The sequence below is a fragment of the Diabrotica virgifera genome, chromosome 10 (genome assembly GCF_917563875.1).
Source record: "Diabrotica virgifera virgifera chromosome 10, PGI_DIABVI_V3a".
Lineage (NCBI taxonomy): Eukaryota > Metazoa > Arthropoda > Insecta > Coleoptera > Chrysomelidae > Diabrotica > Diabrotica virgifera.
In genome coordinates this window covers 34,245,841-34,267,170 of record NC_065452.1, presented here as the reverse complement: position 1 = coordinate 34,267,170, position 21,330 = coordinate 34,245,841, and the positions used below count along the sequence as shown (strand labels likewise).

The following is a 21,330-nucleotide window of genomic DNA, read 5'->3' as shown; positions in this document are numbered from 1 at the left end:
AGTAAAAAATATTTGTTTTGAAACTATGAAGTGCCTATATTCAAGCTCAAACATTATTTTATAAGATGCAGATAAGTGTTTTGGTCTTATTTCATTCTAAAACATTATTTTTTAGTTGTTAATGCAGCCCGATAGCCAGTCCTCTCGTATGAGCTTTATTAACAATTAAAAAAAAACAATGTTTTAGAATAAAATATGCCAAAAATTCTTATAGGGATCTGATAGAAAAAGGTTTGAGCTTGAATTTAGGTACTTCGTAATTTTAAAAATGATTTTTTTACTTGTGTTTTTGAAACTTGAAAATCGTTATTTTTCGATTTTTTTTTTTCAGTTTTAAATTGTTTATAACTCGGAAACGATTAACTTTTGAGGAAAATTACAAATGACTTTTTTTGTTTCCAATGATCCAAAAACCTAAAATAATGTCTACCTGGGCCGAAAAAATTGATTTTTATAAATTGCTAAATTTTTTTTTAATAAATGTAGCAATAACTCCGAAATTATGGCGTTTAGGTATAGGGAACATAACATGAAAGATAATCAGTATTTCTTAAGGACTTCAAAACGCAAAAAATATACAGGGTGTTCCATTTAAAATAAGAAAGTTCATTAGATTTCCAGAACAACGAAAGATTTGACACCAATGTAATTAAATTACCACTATAATATCGGCCTCATTAGGACACCCCTACCCACCAAAACTTATAAAAATCGTTCGAGCGGTTTCCGAGAAATCACCGTGTTTCCATACTTTCTCGCTATCCTGTATATTATACTTTACGACGAGTTAGCTAAAGTGACATCTACTTCAACTTCGATGCCCTAAAACGAGAACGATTTGGTAATACTTATCGTTTTCTGTCTTTTGAGCTATCGGCTGTAAGTTTCGACGGTAGCGCTCTCTCGCGGTTTGAAACTTGAACTTTTCTGATAAAATTGGTGTATGTGAAATGTGAAATATACAAAACGATAAAAATAGATACTTATCTAGAAAAAGACAAATTATGAACTGAAATATTATTGTAACCTGATTACTGAACGAATACACAGAATTAATAGTAAAAGTAATTATGTTTTTTTTATTTTATTCATTATAATTTTAATATTTAATATATAAATTCGTGCGACTAGACGACTGCTTTCGCAAGAGGCCATGGAGAAAAAGAAGAAGTTTGTGTGAAATTTAGAGGTTATCTATGTTTTTATTGGCTGTGAGTTTCGTCGGTAGCGCTCTCTCGTGGTTTGAAACTTGTACTTTTCTGATAAAATTGTTCAAATTCTATGCACAAAACTGCCACTAACAGCGCTGGCGAAAACTGTCAAATCCCCTCTACTCATCGACTCACAGCGACATTTGCAATTTACAGATTTTAGCAGAAGGCTGAAAAAGTCTGAGAAGTCTTTACAAAACAAACTTACCTCCGAACCCTTAACTGATGAATTACCGTATATAATATACCCTGTTGGAGTCCTTAATTCACCCCCACAGGCTGAAAAAAAAAGTAGTTGTTCAAATCTGCGTCTTAACCCAATCAAGCTAATCATAACTTACTCTCAACAATTCTAGCCCTAAATCCGGTTCCATTTATGTATCGTGTTGTAACAAATTCAACTTTCAAGAAATCTGTAGCTTGAATACGGTTCTTAGCATCATCCATCTTACATATAGATTGAACCTTTGTCCAGTCATTGTCATAAAAGTGTTTCTGGTAAATGTTGATATTGTCATTCAAAGTATCACACTTTCTATAGGTCGCAAATCTGCTTCTGCTCATCGCTAGATCTATATCCATGAAGTAAACGGAAAGATGGTTCATAGGTATTGTGGAGAAGACCCAGCTACATTTTAGCATATGGTCGTAGCCGTGTGGGTAGCCGGGAGAACTTAGAATATAGCTGGTTCCGTTGGTTATTTGAATAACCTGGTCTGTATTGTTGCACTCCGTCTCTAAAAGTATATTAATCGGGTAAATACACTTATAGCTTAAAAGTGGGAAAATCTCCTTCCATGTGAAAGTCGGAAAATGGGATTAAAGACTTGTAAATAGTATTGGAAAGTAGTATTGGAAATAGAACAAAAAAGGGATATTTGGATTAAATACGTAGAAACAACTTTTCAAGATGTACGAAGTAACACTGGCATCACAACAAACACCAATTGCGAATCTGGACCTCCATTTACAGTCGAAGAAGTAAAGTATGCCATCAAATGAACCAAAAATGGTAAAGCAGTAGGCCCTGATAATTTTTATTCAGAATTCTTAAATCTAATGGACTACGATGGCATAAAATGGTTGACAAATATATTTAACAATACATATGATACAGGCAGAATTTTCCAAAAATGGCTAGCATCAACTTTTATAAATCTTCCAAAAAAAACCCAATGCGAGAAATTGCGAAGAGTATAGAATTATAAGCCTTATGAGCCTTTTACTTACAACATTTTTAAACGGCCGGTTTCACAAAGTAAAGTTAAGAGATAACCAGAGGTTAACTCTGGTTATCTCTCAACCACAAGTTAACTTTACTTTGCGAAACCGGCCGTAAAGGTCATTCACAAAAGAGTATATAGAAACTGCGAGGGACAACTAACAAGAACACAATTCGGATTTCGTGATCCTCTGAGAACACGGGAGACCCTTTTTGCTGTACAAGTGCTATGTCAGAGATGCAGGAATGTAAATTGTGAGATATACGTATGCTTTATAGATTATCAGAAAGCATTTGACAAAGTAAAACATGACAAATTAATAACTCTAATGCAGAAATTGGAATTGACAACAAAGATCTGAGAATTATCAGAAACATTTATTACAACCAAACGGCCAAAATCAAAATAGAAGACCAGTTAACTGATAAAATTGCAATAGAACGACAGTACGACAAGGTTGTATTTTATCTACAATGCTATTAATTATCTGGAATCTATAGGAATAAAAAACAGATATCAAGCATCTTCTTCTTCTTCTCCGTCTAGCCATTCACGTCCACATCTGAACATAAGCCTCTTCAAGTCTTCCTTTACATTGCTTTTTGTTGTACGCTACTTGTAGCCAATTTTTCCCGGCAGTTCGTTTCAGATCATCTGTTCATCTCATAGGAGGTCTGCCTCTGGGTCTTTTGTGTTGGTATGATCTCCAGGTTAGAAATGTTCTGTGCCATTTGTTTATGCATGTGGTTTTATTAAATCTTGCCCAAGCATACTTTCGCTAACTTAGCATCATCAGGGGCATTTCGTCAAATCAGGAAAATATGCCAGCAAAATGCAACATTGGCAAGAAAGAAATTTTTAAAATTTGCAACTAATCTTCTTCTTTAAGTGCCATCTCCGCGACGGAGGTCGGCAATCATCATAGCTATTCGGAATTTGGAGACGGCTGCTCTGAAAAGTTCGTTTGATGTACATCCGTACCATTCTCTCAGGTTGTGCAGCCGTGATATTCTGTGCTTCTTTTTCCTTAAACCATTCCCTGCATAATGAGTTGGAGCAAGTTGTATCTCTCTCCACGTGTAATATGTGCGAGATATTCCAATTTTCTGGTTTTGATTGTATTTAAGACTTCCATTTCTTTATTCATCTTTCTAAGAACATCTTTGTTTGTGACGTGTTCTGTCCATGATATTTTTAGAATTCTTCTATATACCCACATCTCGAATGATTCCAGTTTTTTCATTGATGCCGCATTCAAGGTCCAAGCTTCCATTCCGTAAAACAGAGTCGAGAAAACGCAGCACCTAATAAATAACATAAAACACACAGTGGACGAAGGACAAACAGATCAAAAATTAATTAAAATTATGCCGGGTACTACATCTCAAGTCGAAAAATGTAAGAACAATCTGAGAAATGTGAGAACATTGATTGCTCTTACATTTCTCGACTTGCTGACATATAGTACCCGGCATAATTTTAATTAATTTTTAATCTGTCAAAACACAAAATGGCTGCATAAAAGACGTTTAGAACAAAGATTTGAGATAAACCCAGCAACAACAGGTGAAGGAGTAAATGAGACATGGGCAAAAATAGAATATAATATATTACAAGCCGCAAAGGAAAGCATAGGGGTCAGAAAAATTAACCTGAATGCAATAAAAATATCAAAGCCCTGGTTCAATACTGAAATAAGAGATCTAGCTTATGAGAAGAGAAGCATACCTACAATACTGCACTAACAAAACACCAAACAATTACCAACAATACAGAGACACAAGAAATTACATCAATTCTAAGATAAGAAATATAAAAAGGGAATATTGGACACGCTTTACCAAAGAAATGGAACACGATTTGTATGGGGCGCAAAGAAAAGTTTGGAAACTACTAAAAAATAGAAAAAGACCCATTAACAAATATAGAAGTTTAAATAAAATAGAAGCAGAACAATGGACCGCCTATATAGAAGAACTATATAAAGAAGATACTATAATACCTGAATAAGAGGAAGAAACAGGAAATGAAGACGAATCCAACATAGACACAGAACTAAAAATCACAAAAGAAAGAAGAGGCTTTCTTAACACTTTGCTTTTTGATTTATTCGCTTCTGTGGGATAATAAAAAAGTTAGATATTTTAACAACTAGCCTTGTTATTCATCAATACAGGGTGTTTTTAAATAAGTGCGAAAAACTTTAAGGGGTAATTTCTACATGAAAAACTAATGACAGTTTGTTTTATAAACATATGTCCGCAAATGCTTCGTTTCCAAGATACGGGATGTTGAATTTTTTCTTTTAAACTGACGATTTATTTATTGCTCTAAAACCGGTTGATATATGCAAATGAAATTTGGTAGGTTTTAAGATGTAGTTATTGCGCATTTTTTGACATGCAATTAAGAATTTTATATTCACCACTGGCGTGCATAAGGGTATAAACATTTTAGATATATCCCGAATGCACGCCAATGGTGAAAATAAAATTTTTAGTTGTATGTCAAAAATTTGCAATAACTACCTCTTAAAACCTACCAAATTTCATTTGCATATCTCAACCAGTTTTAGAGCAATAAATAAATCATGAGTTTGAAAGAAAAAATTTAACATCCCGTATCTCGTAAACCAAGCATTTGCGGACATATGATTATAAAGCAAACGGTCATTAGTTTTTCATGTAGAATTACCCCTTAAAGTTTGTCTCACTTATTTAGAAACACCCTGTATTGATGAAGATCGTGACTAGTTGTTAAAGTACCTAACTTTAGTATTATCCAACCTAAGTAAATGATCCAAATAAGAAAATGTTAAGAAAGCCTAAGGGTACAATTAAGTTTTAATTTTAATATTTTATATAGGCTAGAATATTCCACAGAGTGCTCCGAACTTTAAGGAAAAAACACAGTATGATTGTAACACCCGGTATAAAATGACGTTTACCTGTCTAGTAACAATATTATTACACCGATATTCTTAAATAATAAGGCTATAACATATTAAAAAAATCACTCAAATCGGACAACTGGTTTAGGAAATCCGAGACATCAAACATGTACCATTTTTAAAGTGTTCGGCTAATTTTGCCGGTGTGTGTATTTTATAAATTAAGGAAGAATTAATTTATCCAAAGATTTTGAAATAGAGCTAACTGTTATAGATGAGAGAATACTATAAATGGAGAATTACTGACAAGTAACATAAAATACGCTGATGACACTGTCATTTCTACAGACAATCTGGAAGGTCTACAGATGCTTCTTTCCAGGGTAGCAGAAGTAAGAGGCAGGTTCGGCCTTGTTTTAGCATAAAAAAAACAAAATACATGGTTAATGGTTATACGATAAGCAAAAATAGGATAACACCGGGAACTAATAAAATAAAATGAATTAAATTTTAACTTACTGTATGAAGGTGTATAAACACTTGCAGCAGCATCAATCTGTTCCCAATCTACTCTAAACTTCGAGCCCATTCGTGGACTGCTGTAATCTACTTTTATAAACATAACATTTGAAGTCGTAGTTATCGGGTCTGGTAGCGATATACCACAGAGTTTTGCTAATGACGTGGCTGTATCATCCATGCCATCAAATACCTAAAAAGTGTTTTTATAAGATTTAGGATATACACGACAAGTAAAAAAGAGAAACTAGTCAAATGCTTTGTAGAAGTCAGTCAAAATAGACAAAAATAAAAACCAAGGGCTTATTACATTCGACAGACTTTTAGACTAGAGTTTCAGGTTACTGGAGATAGTCATTTGTTCCGTGGACTGACGGAAACTATACTACTTATTCTTCTGACTGGTAGAAATCGAGTTTTACTTCCAATCTGTTTGCCAGTAAAGAGTTTTGAGTAGAATGTAGAATATAGAAAATGGGGCGGCCAATTAAGCCTGATACACTGCGACCTTTGCGGATCTATTGTGTTTCCCCCTTCTTCTAAAGCACTTCATCTAGCTTGGTCCTCATAATGAGACTCAACAGCCTTGATGGTGGCCTTTTCATGTAGCCTGGTGCTTCCGGTTTTTCCTCCCCGAGTTCCAGAAACCGCACTAGTGCGAGACCCTCGCAATGATACAGAACGTGTAGAGCGGCTTCCTCTTCTTCCAGACAGAACCGACAGGTGTCCTCTTCTGTCAGGCCTATAAGACTCAAGTGTCTATTGTGTCTACAGTGTCCAGTCAGCAGACCCACTATCATTCTGACAGTGCTGCGACTGCGCGAAAGTAAGTCTGATATAAATTTAACCGAATGTCCTTTGATGAACTGTTTGCCCTGTCTCTGTCCTGGGGAGTTGTTCTACCATTCAAGAGACTTCTGTTGCGCCCATTTGTGTATAGCTGCTCTTTTTATTAGGAGAGAAAAAGGGCATTTTAAAACAACTGCTGGCAACGTCGTCTATTTTTCAGGCCCAGAAAACAAAAGTACAAATATAGTCGCAATAATTGTACCCTCTAAACTTAACGACTGCGTAATTGGATATAATACTATTGATGACAGGATAATTTTCCTTTAAAATGAGAATATCCACCAATACCCTACACCTTGTCCAGGTATACGCTCCTACAACAGCTGCACAAGAAGAAGACATCAACAGGTTCTATGGTCGTCTAGAAGAAACTGTTCGCGCTATTCCGAATCGTGAACTCGTCATACTTTTAGGGGATTTTAACGCCAAAGTGAGGTATCTAATGTAAATATTGAAGGAGTGCTGGGCAAAAATGGACTGGGACAGAGAAATGAAAATGGCGACCGTCTAGTGGAGTTCTGTGTAGAACAACATCTTACAATTACAAACACGTTATACCAATATCATCCAAGGAGATTATACACATGGCGCAGCCCAAATGGACGAACAAGGAATCAAATAGACTACATCCTAATAAGATCAAGATGGAAGTCGTCGTCCATCAACTGTAAAACATATCCTGGCGCAGACTGTGGAAGCGATCATCAACTCCTGGTATTGAACGTTCGACTTCGTTTTAAAGTCCCCAAAAGAAAACCCCAGAGAAAAGTCATATCTCTAAATCCATTAAAAATCAATGACTTCCAACAAAACCTAGAAGAAGCTCTTTCTTTAGACCAAGTAGATAGTGACCCTGAGAGCACTTGGATCTATCTCAAAGATAAGGTAATCGAGGCTGCAAAAGACTGTGAGGCAACGGTTTCCACTTGCCGTAAGCCATGCATATTCGATACTAAGTGGACTGTGATTCAACGCAGAAAAGAACATAAAACTTGATACGGAACAAACGATGAATACAGAGCGTTATCGAGAGAAATCAGAAAACAGTGCCGCAAATATAAAGCTGATTACATCTCTCAAATATGCAGAGAGATAGAGGAACATGGCTGTCGAAATGAACCGAGGGACTTATTCCAGAAGATCAAACTCCTTACCAGAGAATTTAAACCTCAAACGTGGTCTGTAATAGATAAGGAAGGTAATTTAAAGACCGATACTGATGAAATATTGGAAACATGGCGAAACTACTGTGGCGAGCTAAATAAAAATAACGAGGTATCAGCAGAAAATCAGTGGCATTTTGACTACCCTAGAGAACCTACGGTCTTACTCGCTGAAGTCAAAGATGCAATTAAATCACTAAAAAGAAATAAATCCACAGGCATTGATTCAATACCATGTGAAATACTACAGTTACTAGGTGACAAATGATTACACATCATTCATTCTATCTCTGTCGCTGTTTGTAATTCAGGAAAATGGCCATCTGATTGGTGTACCTCAATTTATATCCCACTACACAAAAAAAGAACTACTACCAGATGTGAAAACTACCGCACACTGTCACTAATAACACATGCTAGTAAAATCTTGTTGTATATCATCAAATACAGATTAAAAACCTATCTACATTACCAACTACCTCAGGAACAAGCGGGATTTGTAAAGGGTAAAGGTACAAGGGAACAAATCCTGAACCTGAAACAACTCATTGAAAATTCTAGAGAATTTCATGTACCTATGATTATATGCTTTGTTGACTACCAAAAGGCATTTGATTGTGTAAGCTGGATAAATATGTGGTCAATTTTAATAGAAATGGGCGCACCAATGCACCTGGTGACACTTATTAAAAATCTGTACCAGTCTAATATAGCGACAGTACGACTAGATCAGAAGTTCTCAAACCAATTCAAGACCGAGAGAGGTGTTAGACAAGGATGCGTGTTGTCATATGATTTATTTAACATTTATGGTGAACATGTCATGAGGATGGTTTTAGAAGAATTGGCCGGTGGAGTAACAGTAGCTGGTAGGAAAATCTCCAATTTAAGATTTGCTCATGACACTACACTTATAGTAGCAAATGAGCAAGAAATGTTTGATCTTCTGCAAAGAGTTGAGTACGAAAGCAATAAAGTTGGTCTGAGAATCAATAAAGCTAATACAAAAATAATGGTAGTCGACAGATTCGACACTATTCAACTGACTAACATGTTAAAGGAATACCAGATAGTAAACACATTTGTCTATCTCGGGTCTAGTATAACTAACGATGGTAACTGTGAAGCAGAAGTTCGGAGACGTATTGGTATGGCAAAAAATGCGATGAGTCGCTCAAACAAAGTTTGGAAAGACAGATCTATCTCTCAAAATATCAAGATGAGATTGGTGAATGCCCTTGTATTCTTAATATTTCTATACGGAGCAGAGACTTGGACTCTTCGCGCATGCGAGCGCCAAAAAATTGATGCCTTTGAGATGTGGTGCTGGAGAAGAATGCTGCGCATACCTTGGACAGCTCATAGGACAAACGTTTCCATTCTAAACCAACTCAATATTAAAAAAAGGCTGTCCACAATATGTCTGCAACGAATTCTGCAATTCTTTGGTCACGTGGTTCGCAGAGGTGACGACAGTTTGGAGAGATTAATTGTTTCTGGAAACGTTCCGGGGAGAAGATCAAGAGGACGATCACCAACTAGATGGTCTGACCAAATAAAGCATTCAGCTGGAAACTCATTCTGCGAAGATCTTAGAGCAGCTGAAGATAGAGACCAATGGAGAAACATTGTTAGTAATATTGGAGGAAATCACAATCCTCAGTAATGGGGAAACGACAAGAGATGGAGATAGAGGCTCTTTTTATCGTATTTGCGATTCCAAAAAGTAACAGAATCATAGTAACATTGTTCCAGTCTGTTGAAATATTAACGCTGTGAAGGCAGATATTGCAAAGTAGTTTAATTTATTTTATGTAATATATCTTGTCAAAATTTTAGTGCTTCTGAAACTATTCAAGCTTCGCTTGGGGTTCGAATATTTTTAATTTTCTTCAAGCACCATAGTTTTCAAGGTCTAATTGACCTCCTTTTCTTAATAAAGAGTATTGTAACCGAGTTTATCCATTTGTTTGGAATGATTTCGTTCTGCCTGATGTTTGGCCTTCCAATTTCCACTATGTCTGTTACTTTTTCTATGACATGACATCTTTCACCTTCGTAACACTCGCTACGTTTTTTTATCCAAGGCTATTCCCAACCCTTCGCTAATAATTTATCCCTGTTCGACCTTGTCATTGTCCATGTTTGACATCTACATGCCTCTATTAGAGATACCGCCATTAAAAAACTTGGAAAACCAGATGGCGTGGCTAAAAAACACCAAATACATTACCGAGATACACAAAACAGACTTATATTTAAAAAAGACTGGTAAGAGGTTGCAGAAGCCAACTCCAACCTTCTTTAGAAGCTCCATCTCTTGAAGGAGATACAACTTCCAGATGTTATTACATATGTTATATTAAACTGCTAAACAGAAGCAATCAGCTATATCAACTTTTTGTGACTCTAAAATAATGGGTGGAATGCATAAAACGTAGTACCTGCTAATGTTTCAAGTATGTACTACATTTTTGAAGATTTTACTACACTTCCCAGCAAACAGACCGACGTGTTAATGACGTGAATTTTGGGTACATTTTTCACCAATATACGTAAATTGCTTACGTGAATTTCACGTGAAAATTTGGTTGGAATGTCATATTGAAAATACGTCTTTAAATTACGTGAATAACTCGTCTTCAATAGACGTGTTATTTACCTTAAATAGCAATAAAATGTTTTGGGAAATTCAAGTTGCAAACACGTGTTGATTAACATATCTTTTAGGGAACGTATATATTAGTTTTCACGTGAAAGAGACGTCCTCGGTTCACGTAAATAATTCGACCTTAATTAACTTATGAATCACGTAAATATTATCCTCATATTATGCTATAAATAAAACAATCATATAAAGTATTTACAATGTATTTATTTAGTACAATAGAGACTTTAAAAACATTTGTCTTGTATAATTATTATACAAGATAAGACACCAAAAATAATACCGACCTAAAGACACATTAAAAATATGCAAACGCAGGTCAATTTTTATTTCGAGGAGCACACTTGTTTTTCCTAACTGCACCATCGGCGGGCGTATACTAGTTCGCTCCGGCGGTCAGATTTTAATACCCCACAGAAAAGGGGCATAGGTAAGTTCTATGGAGACCTGTAAGAAGGAGTGGAAACGCAATGCATCGTTTGTGGGCTAACTTTTCAACCTCTAATTCAACTTTCAGCAATCGCCGCTAGAGGCGCAAGTGTTCGAATAGGTGCTACAAATACATTAGCTCTTATGGACTTATTTAATATTTAACTCATTTTATTTTTGTTTTTAGCGTAATTAGACATTAATTTATTGGTGGATTGTAGCTGAATATGTTTTATGCCAAAAATAAATTATTTTAACCTTATAACATATCGACGTGTGGTAAAAAGTGTATTCTTTATATACCATTGTAGATGGAGATGTGACATCAAATTTAAATTTGTCATTACTTTAATATGTAGGACAGCTTATTTTGAAGCGGAAATATTTTGTCACATTATCTAACTGCCACATTTATATACCAATGGTATTTCAACGGCAAATTAATTTTTTAATATCTTTGTAACTGATATTAAAAAGTTTGTGAGTTGAAAAAATTGACTTAACTGTACGTAATTGTTTTTAAAAAGTTTAAAAAGTTATTTAAATAATTTGAAGTTTATTGATCAATTTTTTTTAATTAGGTATTCTTTTTATCAAAATTTAAACAGCTTTTTTTTAATACTTCATTTATCTATATTCTGAAAGCTTACCTATCAGATGTTTAAATTTAGTTAATAAAAATATATGTCTATAAACTACGCAGACGATAGTCTGACTTTTATAAAATTAATGTTAATTTTTGTGAAATATTTTGTCTCAAAAAATGCATTGTTTCGACAGAAAAACTTTCAAGATCGTCCTACTATTATCACTATAATTTTCAGGTTAAAATAAAAACCAATAATAGGCACAAATTTTATTTACACCGAAGGAAATAACATACAAACGAATAGGTTTAATCCACGAACGTTATAAATAACATAAAGACAAATCTTTATAAAAAGTCTTTATTAACTTCGTTAAGTTCCCTTTTGAATTTTTTATCGGAACGATAACTCGATATAAATCCCGGTACGAAGCAAGTTCTTTTAGTGTAAGCTTTCTTGGCACTCATATTTAAATAATATTAACCACCAAAACCAATAATCTTATATTAACTACGAATAATTAATTATTTTCGAAATTTTCACATTCACTCCAATGCAAAAGTAGCATCTATTTCTACGCCACCGCCGCCCTAGCGAGAAACCAAGCAAACAGGCAAAATTGTGTACAAAAATTTCAAGGTCGTCCTATCTCGATTCCTCTCCTCTGTGTAGGTCTCCATAGTAAGTTCGCTCCGGCCATATATTTCTTAGAAAAGACAGTTGAATAATGTCTTTACTGGGTACACAATGAATAATAATGAATAGCCAGGGTCAGCTTAAATAGATAATAGAGAGATATTGCAAATTTAACACAGCCTACGTTGCGCTATTTACACCGCGCTATTTTGACAGAAATGACATTTCTCAGACGTTTCATAAATGCAGATATTGCTCAACATTTTAGTTGCGGTATTTTACGGCTAGATTAAGATTAGTTGTTTATCTAATTTGTACTCAAAATCCAGAATTTAGATGGAAGAAAGGTTTGTATTTTCTTCCAAATATCGAGCAAGAGAAATAAATGATCCTTGAATGTTCTTACAAATAAAAGATTTTTCTGTTGCACTCTTCATGTTTTCCTGAACTAACGTCCAATTTTCTGGAGAAGTCAATGGATTTTGACATAAAACTTGTTTTAATAAACACAAATCGTCATCAGACGTAAATCTAATTCGTTTGCTACTGTCTGAGGTACCCATTTTAGCAAATTATTACGAATAAATTTGGTTTAAATAAAAGATAAACAACAAACATAACCTGAAAAGAAAATAGCGCAACGAATACCGCACAGCGTAACATCTCCCCTAATAACGGCAGGCCGTATTTCCAATAACGCAGCGTAAGCCAGATATCACATCTGCGCATGCTCTACTGTCAAAATAACGCGTGCTGTAATACAGCAAGTGCAAAAAAGGCTCAGCAATATCTCTCTAATGTTGCCTTCATAAAGCAGATACTTTGATACATTTTATTAATAAAATTTTTAATAAATATTTCTCAAACTTTGTATTGGGCAGATTGCAATTGCGCGCAAAGGTCAAAAAGGAGAGAGACATAACCCTTCGGTCCAAACCTAACTTACGGGTATTAGAGTGAGAGAACCGCAGTAGGTATTTGACCGCTGCGCGCAATCACAACCCACCCTTTCTAATACGACAATTTACTATCATTGTTTAAAAGAATGAGTCTTTTTAAACAATGCTACCAATGCTGGTTATTAGCGCGCTTATCACTGTATTTATATAAATAGGTAACCACCAATATTTTATATAATTTCTAATATAAAATACAAAAGTCACAGTACCAATTTTCCTGATATTAATTTTCCTAGAATAGAATAGATAAATACTTAATCCGCTTAACTACGGGAGCGAACTAGGTTATGGTTTTCGGAGCGAACTAGTATGTAATTAAGAGGGTTTTTTGACCATGGGAGCGAACTAGTGTGCTCCGCCATCGGCACTTCAACACTCGAGCAGTGAGGTAACAGTAATACGAAAGACATTATTATAAATAAACCCGCCTAAAATAAAACGAGGTAAAGAATAAAGAAAGCTCTTCACTTCACGTTTCACTTTTTGTTGTGAGAAGCAGATAGCTGATTTTAGAGGTTATGATAATCGATTATAAAAATCGATTATTTTTAAATTAAAGTTAAACTATTCTACTTACTTTAAATTAGTTTTACATATTTTCTTTTTTCTTTTGCTTTTAAATTTCTTTTACTATTAACTAACTGGTCTTACTAAAAATCTATTTCAATACCAGAATAATATAAAAAAAATAATCCGATCGAAACGTATTATTCGATAAATCGATTAATTTAGTTTTCGAACCAACTATTTCAGTCACGTGATGGTATTTCAAGGATGAGAAAGGCTTGGCAGTACATCTTCACCACGCGCGATTTGAAAATTAGACTCAACATCATGTTAGCTCTTGTGATATTTTTAAAGAAAAAAAATAGAAAAAATAGCTCCAAATCAAGGTTTGATTGAAATAGTTATGCTAAATGTTCTTAAAAGCGAAATCATAAACTTTTTGTTTAAATATTGGTATTATTTACATTCCTTTTACGTGAAATACATCTAATATTTCGACGTCCATAAAATACAGTGAGTAAAATTCAAGCGATACGTATTTAACCAATACCGTTGTAAAATTTTGTTTTCCAAAATATTTCTCAAAATTTAACCAAAGGAAGTTACTTCTGTTTCGTGATTATTACGTGAAATAAACGTACCTTTGCGATGTAACCGATATTCAGAACTATTATAAAAAACATGTACTATATTCGTCATTATGGTTTTATATTATTCTAATGTCCAACATGCATAAAGGAAGCACTAATATATAGGTGAATGATTTGGCCTGAAATACGTTTTTTCCGTCATAAATCACCGAGTTAGGGGAATGAGGGGTATGACGGGGTCTCGAGGTAAGACGGGGTACCACACACAAACAAGAAACTACAGGTTGGTGAATATCATGCAGTAACTCAATAGGAAGAGTCATTCGACTAACGGTCCCTGCAAGAGAAACTGTGAATGAGAGTGTACGCGTTTTTTGTTTACAAACGGAAAACTGTTTTAGCGATCCGTTGATCTAATTTTGTGCAAGGACAACCATCGTTATTTTAAGGTAATTATGATCACCTCATTAATGTCTTTTTTATCGTTGTTTACTAGTATTCTTATTTTGATAATGGCATATTGTTTGTGTGAATACGTTAAACATTTAATTAGTGAATTTTTTTTTGTTCAAAGTTACCTTTTGGGGCAAGATGGGGTATTGGGTGCGGGGTATGATGGGACATTGGTGGTAAGTCTGGGTTAATTTAAATTTCTTAATAAATACCATTGGATTATTATTTTAGATAATACCATGGTACGTACTTACAAGAAAAAAACAAAAAGAGGAGAGTGGTCGAGAGATGCTATGAAAACAGCCATAGATAAAGTGACATCGTCAGAACCCTGGGTAGGCTGCCAGATCTGTGGATGTTGAGCTCACAATGCTTGTGCTAGGGTGGACAATGAAGATCTGGAGCAAATACACATTTTTGTTTGTTTTGTGAGAATTAATTAGCATCACCATCATGCCCCAATTCCATTACCCCATCATACCCCATAGTATGGGGCAAGATGATTTTTCATAATGTTCTTATTAATGGCTAATTGTTGAAAAATGTGATAGGTTGATTTTCCAAAGATTGTACCAAATCATAGTTAGATTAATGACGTAACGTGCCATCAATTAGTAATAGTAATAAACGTAGTAATTATATTGTATTTTTGTTATTTTCCTTAGCTACCCCATCATACCCCCCCTTCCCCTACGTGATTTTATTACGTAAGTAATTTATTAAGATATTATTACGTATTAGTTAGTTACTGAAATTTGCCGTAAATTTAACGTAATTATCACGTAACTGGGCCCAAGTCTGTTTGCTGGGTTATAAAGCATTACTACACTTATAAATGCTTTGTAAGTGTTTTACTACACTTTCAAAGCAGTTAATGCTTTGTAAGTGTAGTAAAATCTTCAAAAATATAGTACATACTTGAAACATTAGCAGGAAAACTACGTTTTATGCATTCCACCCAATAACTTATAGGTACGTACTTCAAATGTTGCAAAATAACATTCGTCATCAAATGTGTCTTTGGCATCCAAATAAAACTCTTTAAATGACAGCCTAATTCGTTTCTTCGAAGCTACAGTAATTTTCCATGTATATGTTTTATAATCCATGACAAGTAATGGATATAGTGGAGATTCGATTTGCCCCTTTGTACCACTCAGTTCATTTTCTTCATCTGAAACAGAAAGATCCAGTTATTCCGCAGAAATTAATATTTTCTTGGTAAAATAATACCCGTTCTATATGAATCACCCTGTATACTTGCGTAAATAAAACTTACTTAATACGTATTGTGCATAGAATCCTTTCGCCGTCACGGTGTTGTCTCCTGGTGCTATTTTACTACTTTGGAAAAGTAACCAGAGACTGCCAACGTTTGTAATATTACTTGGTGTGTTTGTTCCACAATAAAGCCCCAATAGTTTTCCAGAAGCATTTCGGGAGCGTATTTCAAGAAAATCGGTGTTACAATTTTCCGAAGATAATAAACTAAAGTCCATGAAGTTTAAGGTCACGTGATTACCTGGAAAAAGTAAGATCTTAAATTGTACTCATTTAAAACATCAATCAGTGCTCACCTTCGGCTATTTTAAGGGTCCATTCACACTTTATATCGGACGGATACTTTTTGGGATACTCTGGAGTCGAGAAGTACCCTTCAACTGCTTCCAAAGTACCTCCACAATCTAGAAACAAAAGACATTGCTAAAGATATCCACTAGGGTGAGTCGAAAAAAAAAATAATGTTTCATTTTTTAATCGCTATACCACGGAAAACTTGCATTTTAAGTATATAAGTAAAATGCAAAGTAAAATAAAGTTATATATTGAACCCCCAGGTAGCGCACCATACTTAAAATTTAGTTTTTTTCAGAAATCAAGACATATTTCAATTATTTTTACAAACTTTAGTCAATAATATTTGAACGTTCTATAGTGAAAACTGTTTAGTTAATAGTTTAAAAAATAGGAAATAAATTTGAAAAAGACATTAGCTTTTAATTTGCCATAGCGCAAAATACACAAAAATTGGTAAAATTCACATATTAGCAACTTAAAAGAAGGTGTGGTCTAGTATGTTGTGTTGGGTGTTAACAGCACAATCCATTTTTTGTTCCTTTACTTTACACTTCATTTAATTGGAATAGAATTATTATAAAGTGTTTAAAGTTATAAAGGATATAAATAAAACTACTTATAATTTTAATAACATGTTTAATTGAAACAAAAAAGAAGCCAAATTTTAACCAAACGATGTCAACAAATTAAATGAAATTTTGACTTTAGAAAGAGTCTTTTACTCACTATTTCTGAGTGGGTACGTTAAAGCTTCGCTTGCTGTCAAACTTTGGCATCGAAGCTCTGGATGCTACGGCCGCTCTTATGAAACCATCTCGTTGCTTAGCACCGACGACTTTTTTAGATGCTTCAGTCACTAACTTGACGCAGCATTCAACGGCTTGAGTTTGACATGGAAATTTTCCAAAGTTCCAATCCTCAGGTGTTTTACCAGCAGTGATTTTAGCCCAAATTTCATCATCGGAGACTCTCCGTAACAGTGGTGGTGGTATAATTTCAGTGGTGTTCCAGTCAATTAATTCAGTATAGTCAGTCGCATGAAAGTTGATTTTTGGAGGTCGAAAAACCCTAATTTTTTCTGTTTTTGTAGCTAATATCCTTTCTTTGATTATTCTTCGGAATCCCAATTCTCTTATGTGCTTCCTTTCATCAACTATCATCCTCAGTAGCAAATTTTCTGGGTGGGAAAAAAAAGCATTGCTTTCGATTACAGAATCAACTACTTTAATCAAATTTTCTGATAGAAATCTGGTTGATTTGATAGCCTTAAAAACGTGTTCAGTCGACTCTTTCTAAAGTCAAAATTTCATTTATTTGTTGACATTGTTTGGCTACAATTTGGTTTCTTTTTGTTTCCATTAAACATGTTATTAAAATTATAAGTTGTTTTATTTATATCCTTTATTAAACACTTTATAATAATTCTATTCCAATTAAATGGAGTGTAAAGTAAAAGAATAAAAAAGAGATTGTGCTATTAACACCCAACACAACACCCAACACAACATACTAGACCACATCAAGATGTTAATATGTGAATTTTACCAATTTTTAAGTACCTATTTTGCGCTACCGCAAATTAAAAGATATTGTCTGTTTCAAATTTATTTCCTATTTTTTAAACTATTAACTAAACAGTTTTCACTATAGCACGTTCAAATATTATTGGATAAAGATTGTAAAAATAATTGAAAAATGTCTTGATTTCTGAAAAAAACTAAATTTTAAGTATGATGCGCTAGCTGGGGGTTCAATATACAGGGTGTAACAAAAATACAGGTCATAAATTAAATCACATATTCTGGGACCAAAAATAGTTCGAATGAACCTAACTTACCTTAGTACAAATATGCACATAAAAAAAGTTACAGCCCTTATGAAGTTACAAAATGAAAATCGATTTTTTCGAATATATCGAAAACTATTGGAGATTTTTTATTGAAAATGGACATGTGGCATTCTTATGGCAGGAACATCTTAAAGAAAAATTATAGTGAAATTTGTGCACCCTTAAATTTCACTAAATTTTGTTCCCTTAAACCCCCCCCCCCAAACTTTTGTGTACGTCTCAATTAAATTATTATTGTGGTACCATTAGTTAAATTCATTATTATTAAAAATTTTTTGCCTCTTAGTATTTTTTCGATAAGGCAGTTTTTATCGAGTTGAGGCTTATTTTTCAATATGTTTACATAAAAATTTTATGGGGGTTTTGTTCTTTTAAACCCCCCAAATGTTTGTGTACGTTTCAATTAAAATATTACTGCGGTACCATTAGTTAAAGATAGTGTTTTTAAAATTTTTTTGCCTCTTTGTATTTTTTCGAAAAGGCACCTTTTATCGAGATGTGACTTCTTTTTTAATATGGTTCAAAATATCCCTAAAAATGTAAATCATAAATAAATGTTCATATTACATATTACCAAGTCTCCATAATCGTACTTAACCATAGGCAAATATGTGGTGGATTTGACAAATATTCGAACGATAAAAACTGACTTTTCGAAAAAGTACTAAGAGGCAAAAAAGTTTTAAAAATATTGTGTTTAACTTATGGTACTACAATAATAATTTAATTGGAACGTACACAAAAGTTTGGGGGGGGGGGTTTAAAGGAACAAAACCCCCATAAAATTTTTATGGGGTGTCCAAATTTCACTATAATTTTTTCTTAAGATGATACTGCCATAAGAATGCCACATGTCCATTTTCAATAAAAAATTTCCAATAGTTTTCGATACATTCGAAAAAATCGCTTTTCATTTTGTAACTTAAAAGGGCTGTAACTTTTTTTATGTGCACATTTGTACTAAGGTAAGTTAGGTTCAATCGAATTATTTTTGGTCCCAGAATATGCGATTAAGTTTATGACCTGTATTTTTGTTACACCCTGTATAACTTTCTTTTACTTTTCATTTTACATATACAGGGTGTCCAGAAACTCTACCGACAAAGGAAGACAGAAGATTCCTCAGATAATTTTAAGACAATTTAACCCAATTTACTGACTACAATAAGGAACTGAGAAGGGCAAAAAGAGAATCGTGGAGAAGGCATTGTGAAGAGATAGAAGGGACTTCAGAAATGGCAAGGCTCCATAAAGTTCTCTCAAAGGACCCTCAGATAAGTATTCCCTCGCTCCAAATAGAGTCAGGTGAATACACTCAGAATGGTGAAGACACCCTGAAACAGCTTTTCAGGGTACACTTTCCTGAGTCTGAGACAAAACTGATACCCCTAGACACATGGCAAACCGGACTGGATATCATGAATTATGGTTCTAGGGAAAACTGGCATGTGGCAAAAGAAGTTATAAACCAGGACAAAATCAAATGGGCAATAAACTCATTCAAGCCATATAAATCACCGGGTCCGGACGGGATTTATCCAATACTTCTACAGAAGGGAAACGACCTTCTTTTCAAAAAATTGTGTAAGATACTGCAGGCTACTTTATTGCTGGGGTACATACCAAAAGCATGGAGGCTGATAAGGGTGGCTTTTATACCCAAACCTGGCAAAATCGGACAGGAAAGGGCCAAGTCTCTGCGGCCATTAAGTCTGATGTCATTCGTACTGAAGACCTTAGAAAAACTGCTCGATAGGCATATCAGGGATGGTGTATTGGTTGAAAGTCCGATACATCGGGGACAATATGCATATCGAGCGGGAGTCTCCACAGAAACGGCACTGCACCATCTTGTACAGAGAGTGGAGTACGTTCTAGAAAACCAAGAGGTGATGTTGGGTGCATTTCTCGATATTGAGGGAGCATTTGACAACACCTCCTACGAAGCGATCACAAGGGCGATCCGTCTAAAAGGAATAGACGAAACAAGCTGTAGATGGATAGACTGCATGCTGAGAAGCCGTGTGATATATGCTACGTTGCTAGGGGATACAGTGTCAGCTCAGGTAGCCAGAGGCTGCCCACAGGGGGGAGTCTTATCTCCTCTATTGTGGAATCTGGTCATGGATGGCCTGATAGCTAGACTCGACAACGATAGGCATCACGTCCTGGGCTATGCGGATGACCTAGTCATCTTAGCCCACGGAAAATTTAATGGTACAGTCAGAGATCGAATGCAACAGGCTCTGACCGTAGTTACAGAATGGACTTCAAATGTAGGGCTTAACATCAGTCCTCTAAAGTCCAAAATCATGAAATTTACTAAAAGAAGGAATTCAGATGAATTGGGTCCTCTAAGTCTAAATGGTGTACATTTAAATCTGGTGAGTGAAGTAAAGTATCTCGGGATAATAATAGACTCAAGACTTACTTGGAATCAGCAGATAGAAAGAATAACGAAGAGAGCGGTATCTACGTTAATGGTAGCCAGACGTACTCATGGAAAATGTGGGGTTTGAGACCAGACATGGTATATTGGACTTATAACATGGTGGTAAAACCCACAATTACATATGCATCAGTGGTATGGTGGCCAAAAGTGCAGCAAAAAAGTTCCATCATCAAATTAAGCAAGGTGCAAAGACTTGCTTGTCTCGGGATCACGGGGGCTATGAGGGGCACACCTACGGCAGCTATGGAGGCACTACTGGATCTCCCTCCTTTACATATAACAATAAGAGGTGAGGCGAGAATGGGCTATTATAGACTGCGAGAAAACCTGAGCAACGTACCAGTTAAATCAGGACATAGTAAAATAACGAATGAAATTAATGATGCCGAATGGATGATGATTTCTGACCATATGATATCAAGATATATGCCTGAAGTACCTTTTCAAGTGGACATTTGCCCACGAGACGAATGGGACAGAGGAAACTCTCGACACAGACTGCAGGGTTGCACCTGGTATACGGACGGGTCTAAAACTGCAGACGGTTCGGGCGCAGGAATATTCTATAATGGTGGAAATTTCAACATTTCTATTCCACTGGGGGAATGTACCTCCGTATTTCAGGCAGAGATTTTTGCAATCTTGCAGTGTGCAAGAGAAAACAACCTGAGGGCATTCGAACTGCAGCGGGTTAACATATGCACAGATAGCCAAGCAGCCATTGGGGCTCTTATAAGCCCTAAGGTGAACTCTAGGCTGGTGTGGGA

General features: G+C 35.0%; 1 protein-coding gene across 1 annotated transcript in view; it reads right to left on the bottom strand.

The window, feature by feature from the left end:
• Positions 1-21,330, bottom strand: part of LOC126878468 (cubilin-like) — a 447,168-nt gene that overhangs the window by 169,102 nt on the left and 256,736 nt on the right. Inside the window, exons 32-37 of the mRNA XM_050641213.1 lie at positions 16,262-16,369; positions 15,964-16,206; positions 15,665-15,858; positions 5,844-6,036; positions 1,553-1,948; positions 1,420-1,490 (exon numbers count right to left, since the gene is read on the bottom strand). Of these exons, the coding sequence (XP_050497170.1) occupies positions 1,420-1,490; positions 1,553-1,948; positions 5,844-6,036; positions 15,665-15,858; positions 15,964-16,206; positions 16,262-16,369 (1,205 nt within the window). The remainder of the gene's footprint in view (positions 1-1,419; positions 1,491-1,552; positions 1,949-5,843; positions 6,037-15,664; positions 15,859-15,963; positions 16,207-16,261; positions 16,370-21,330) is intronic.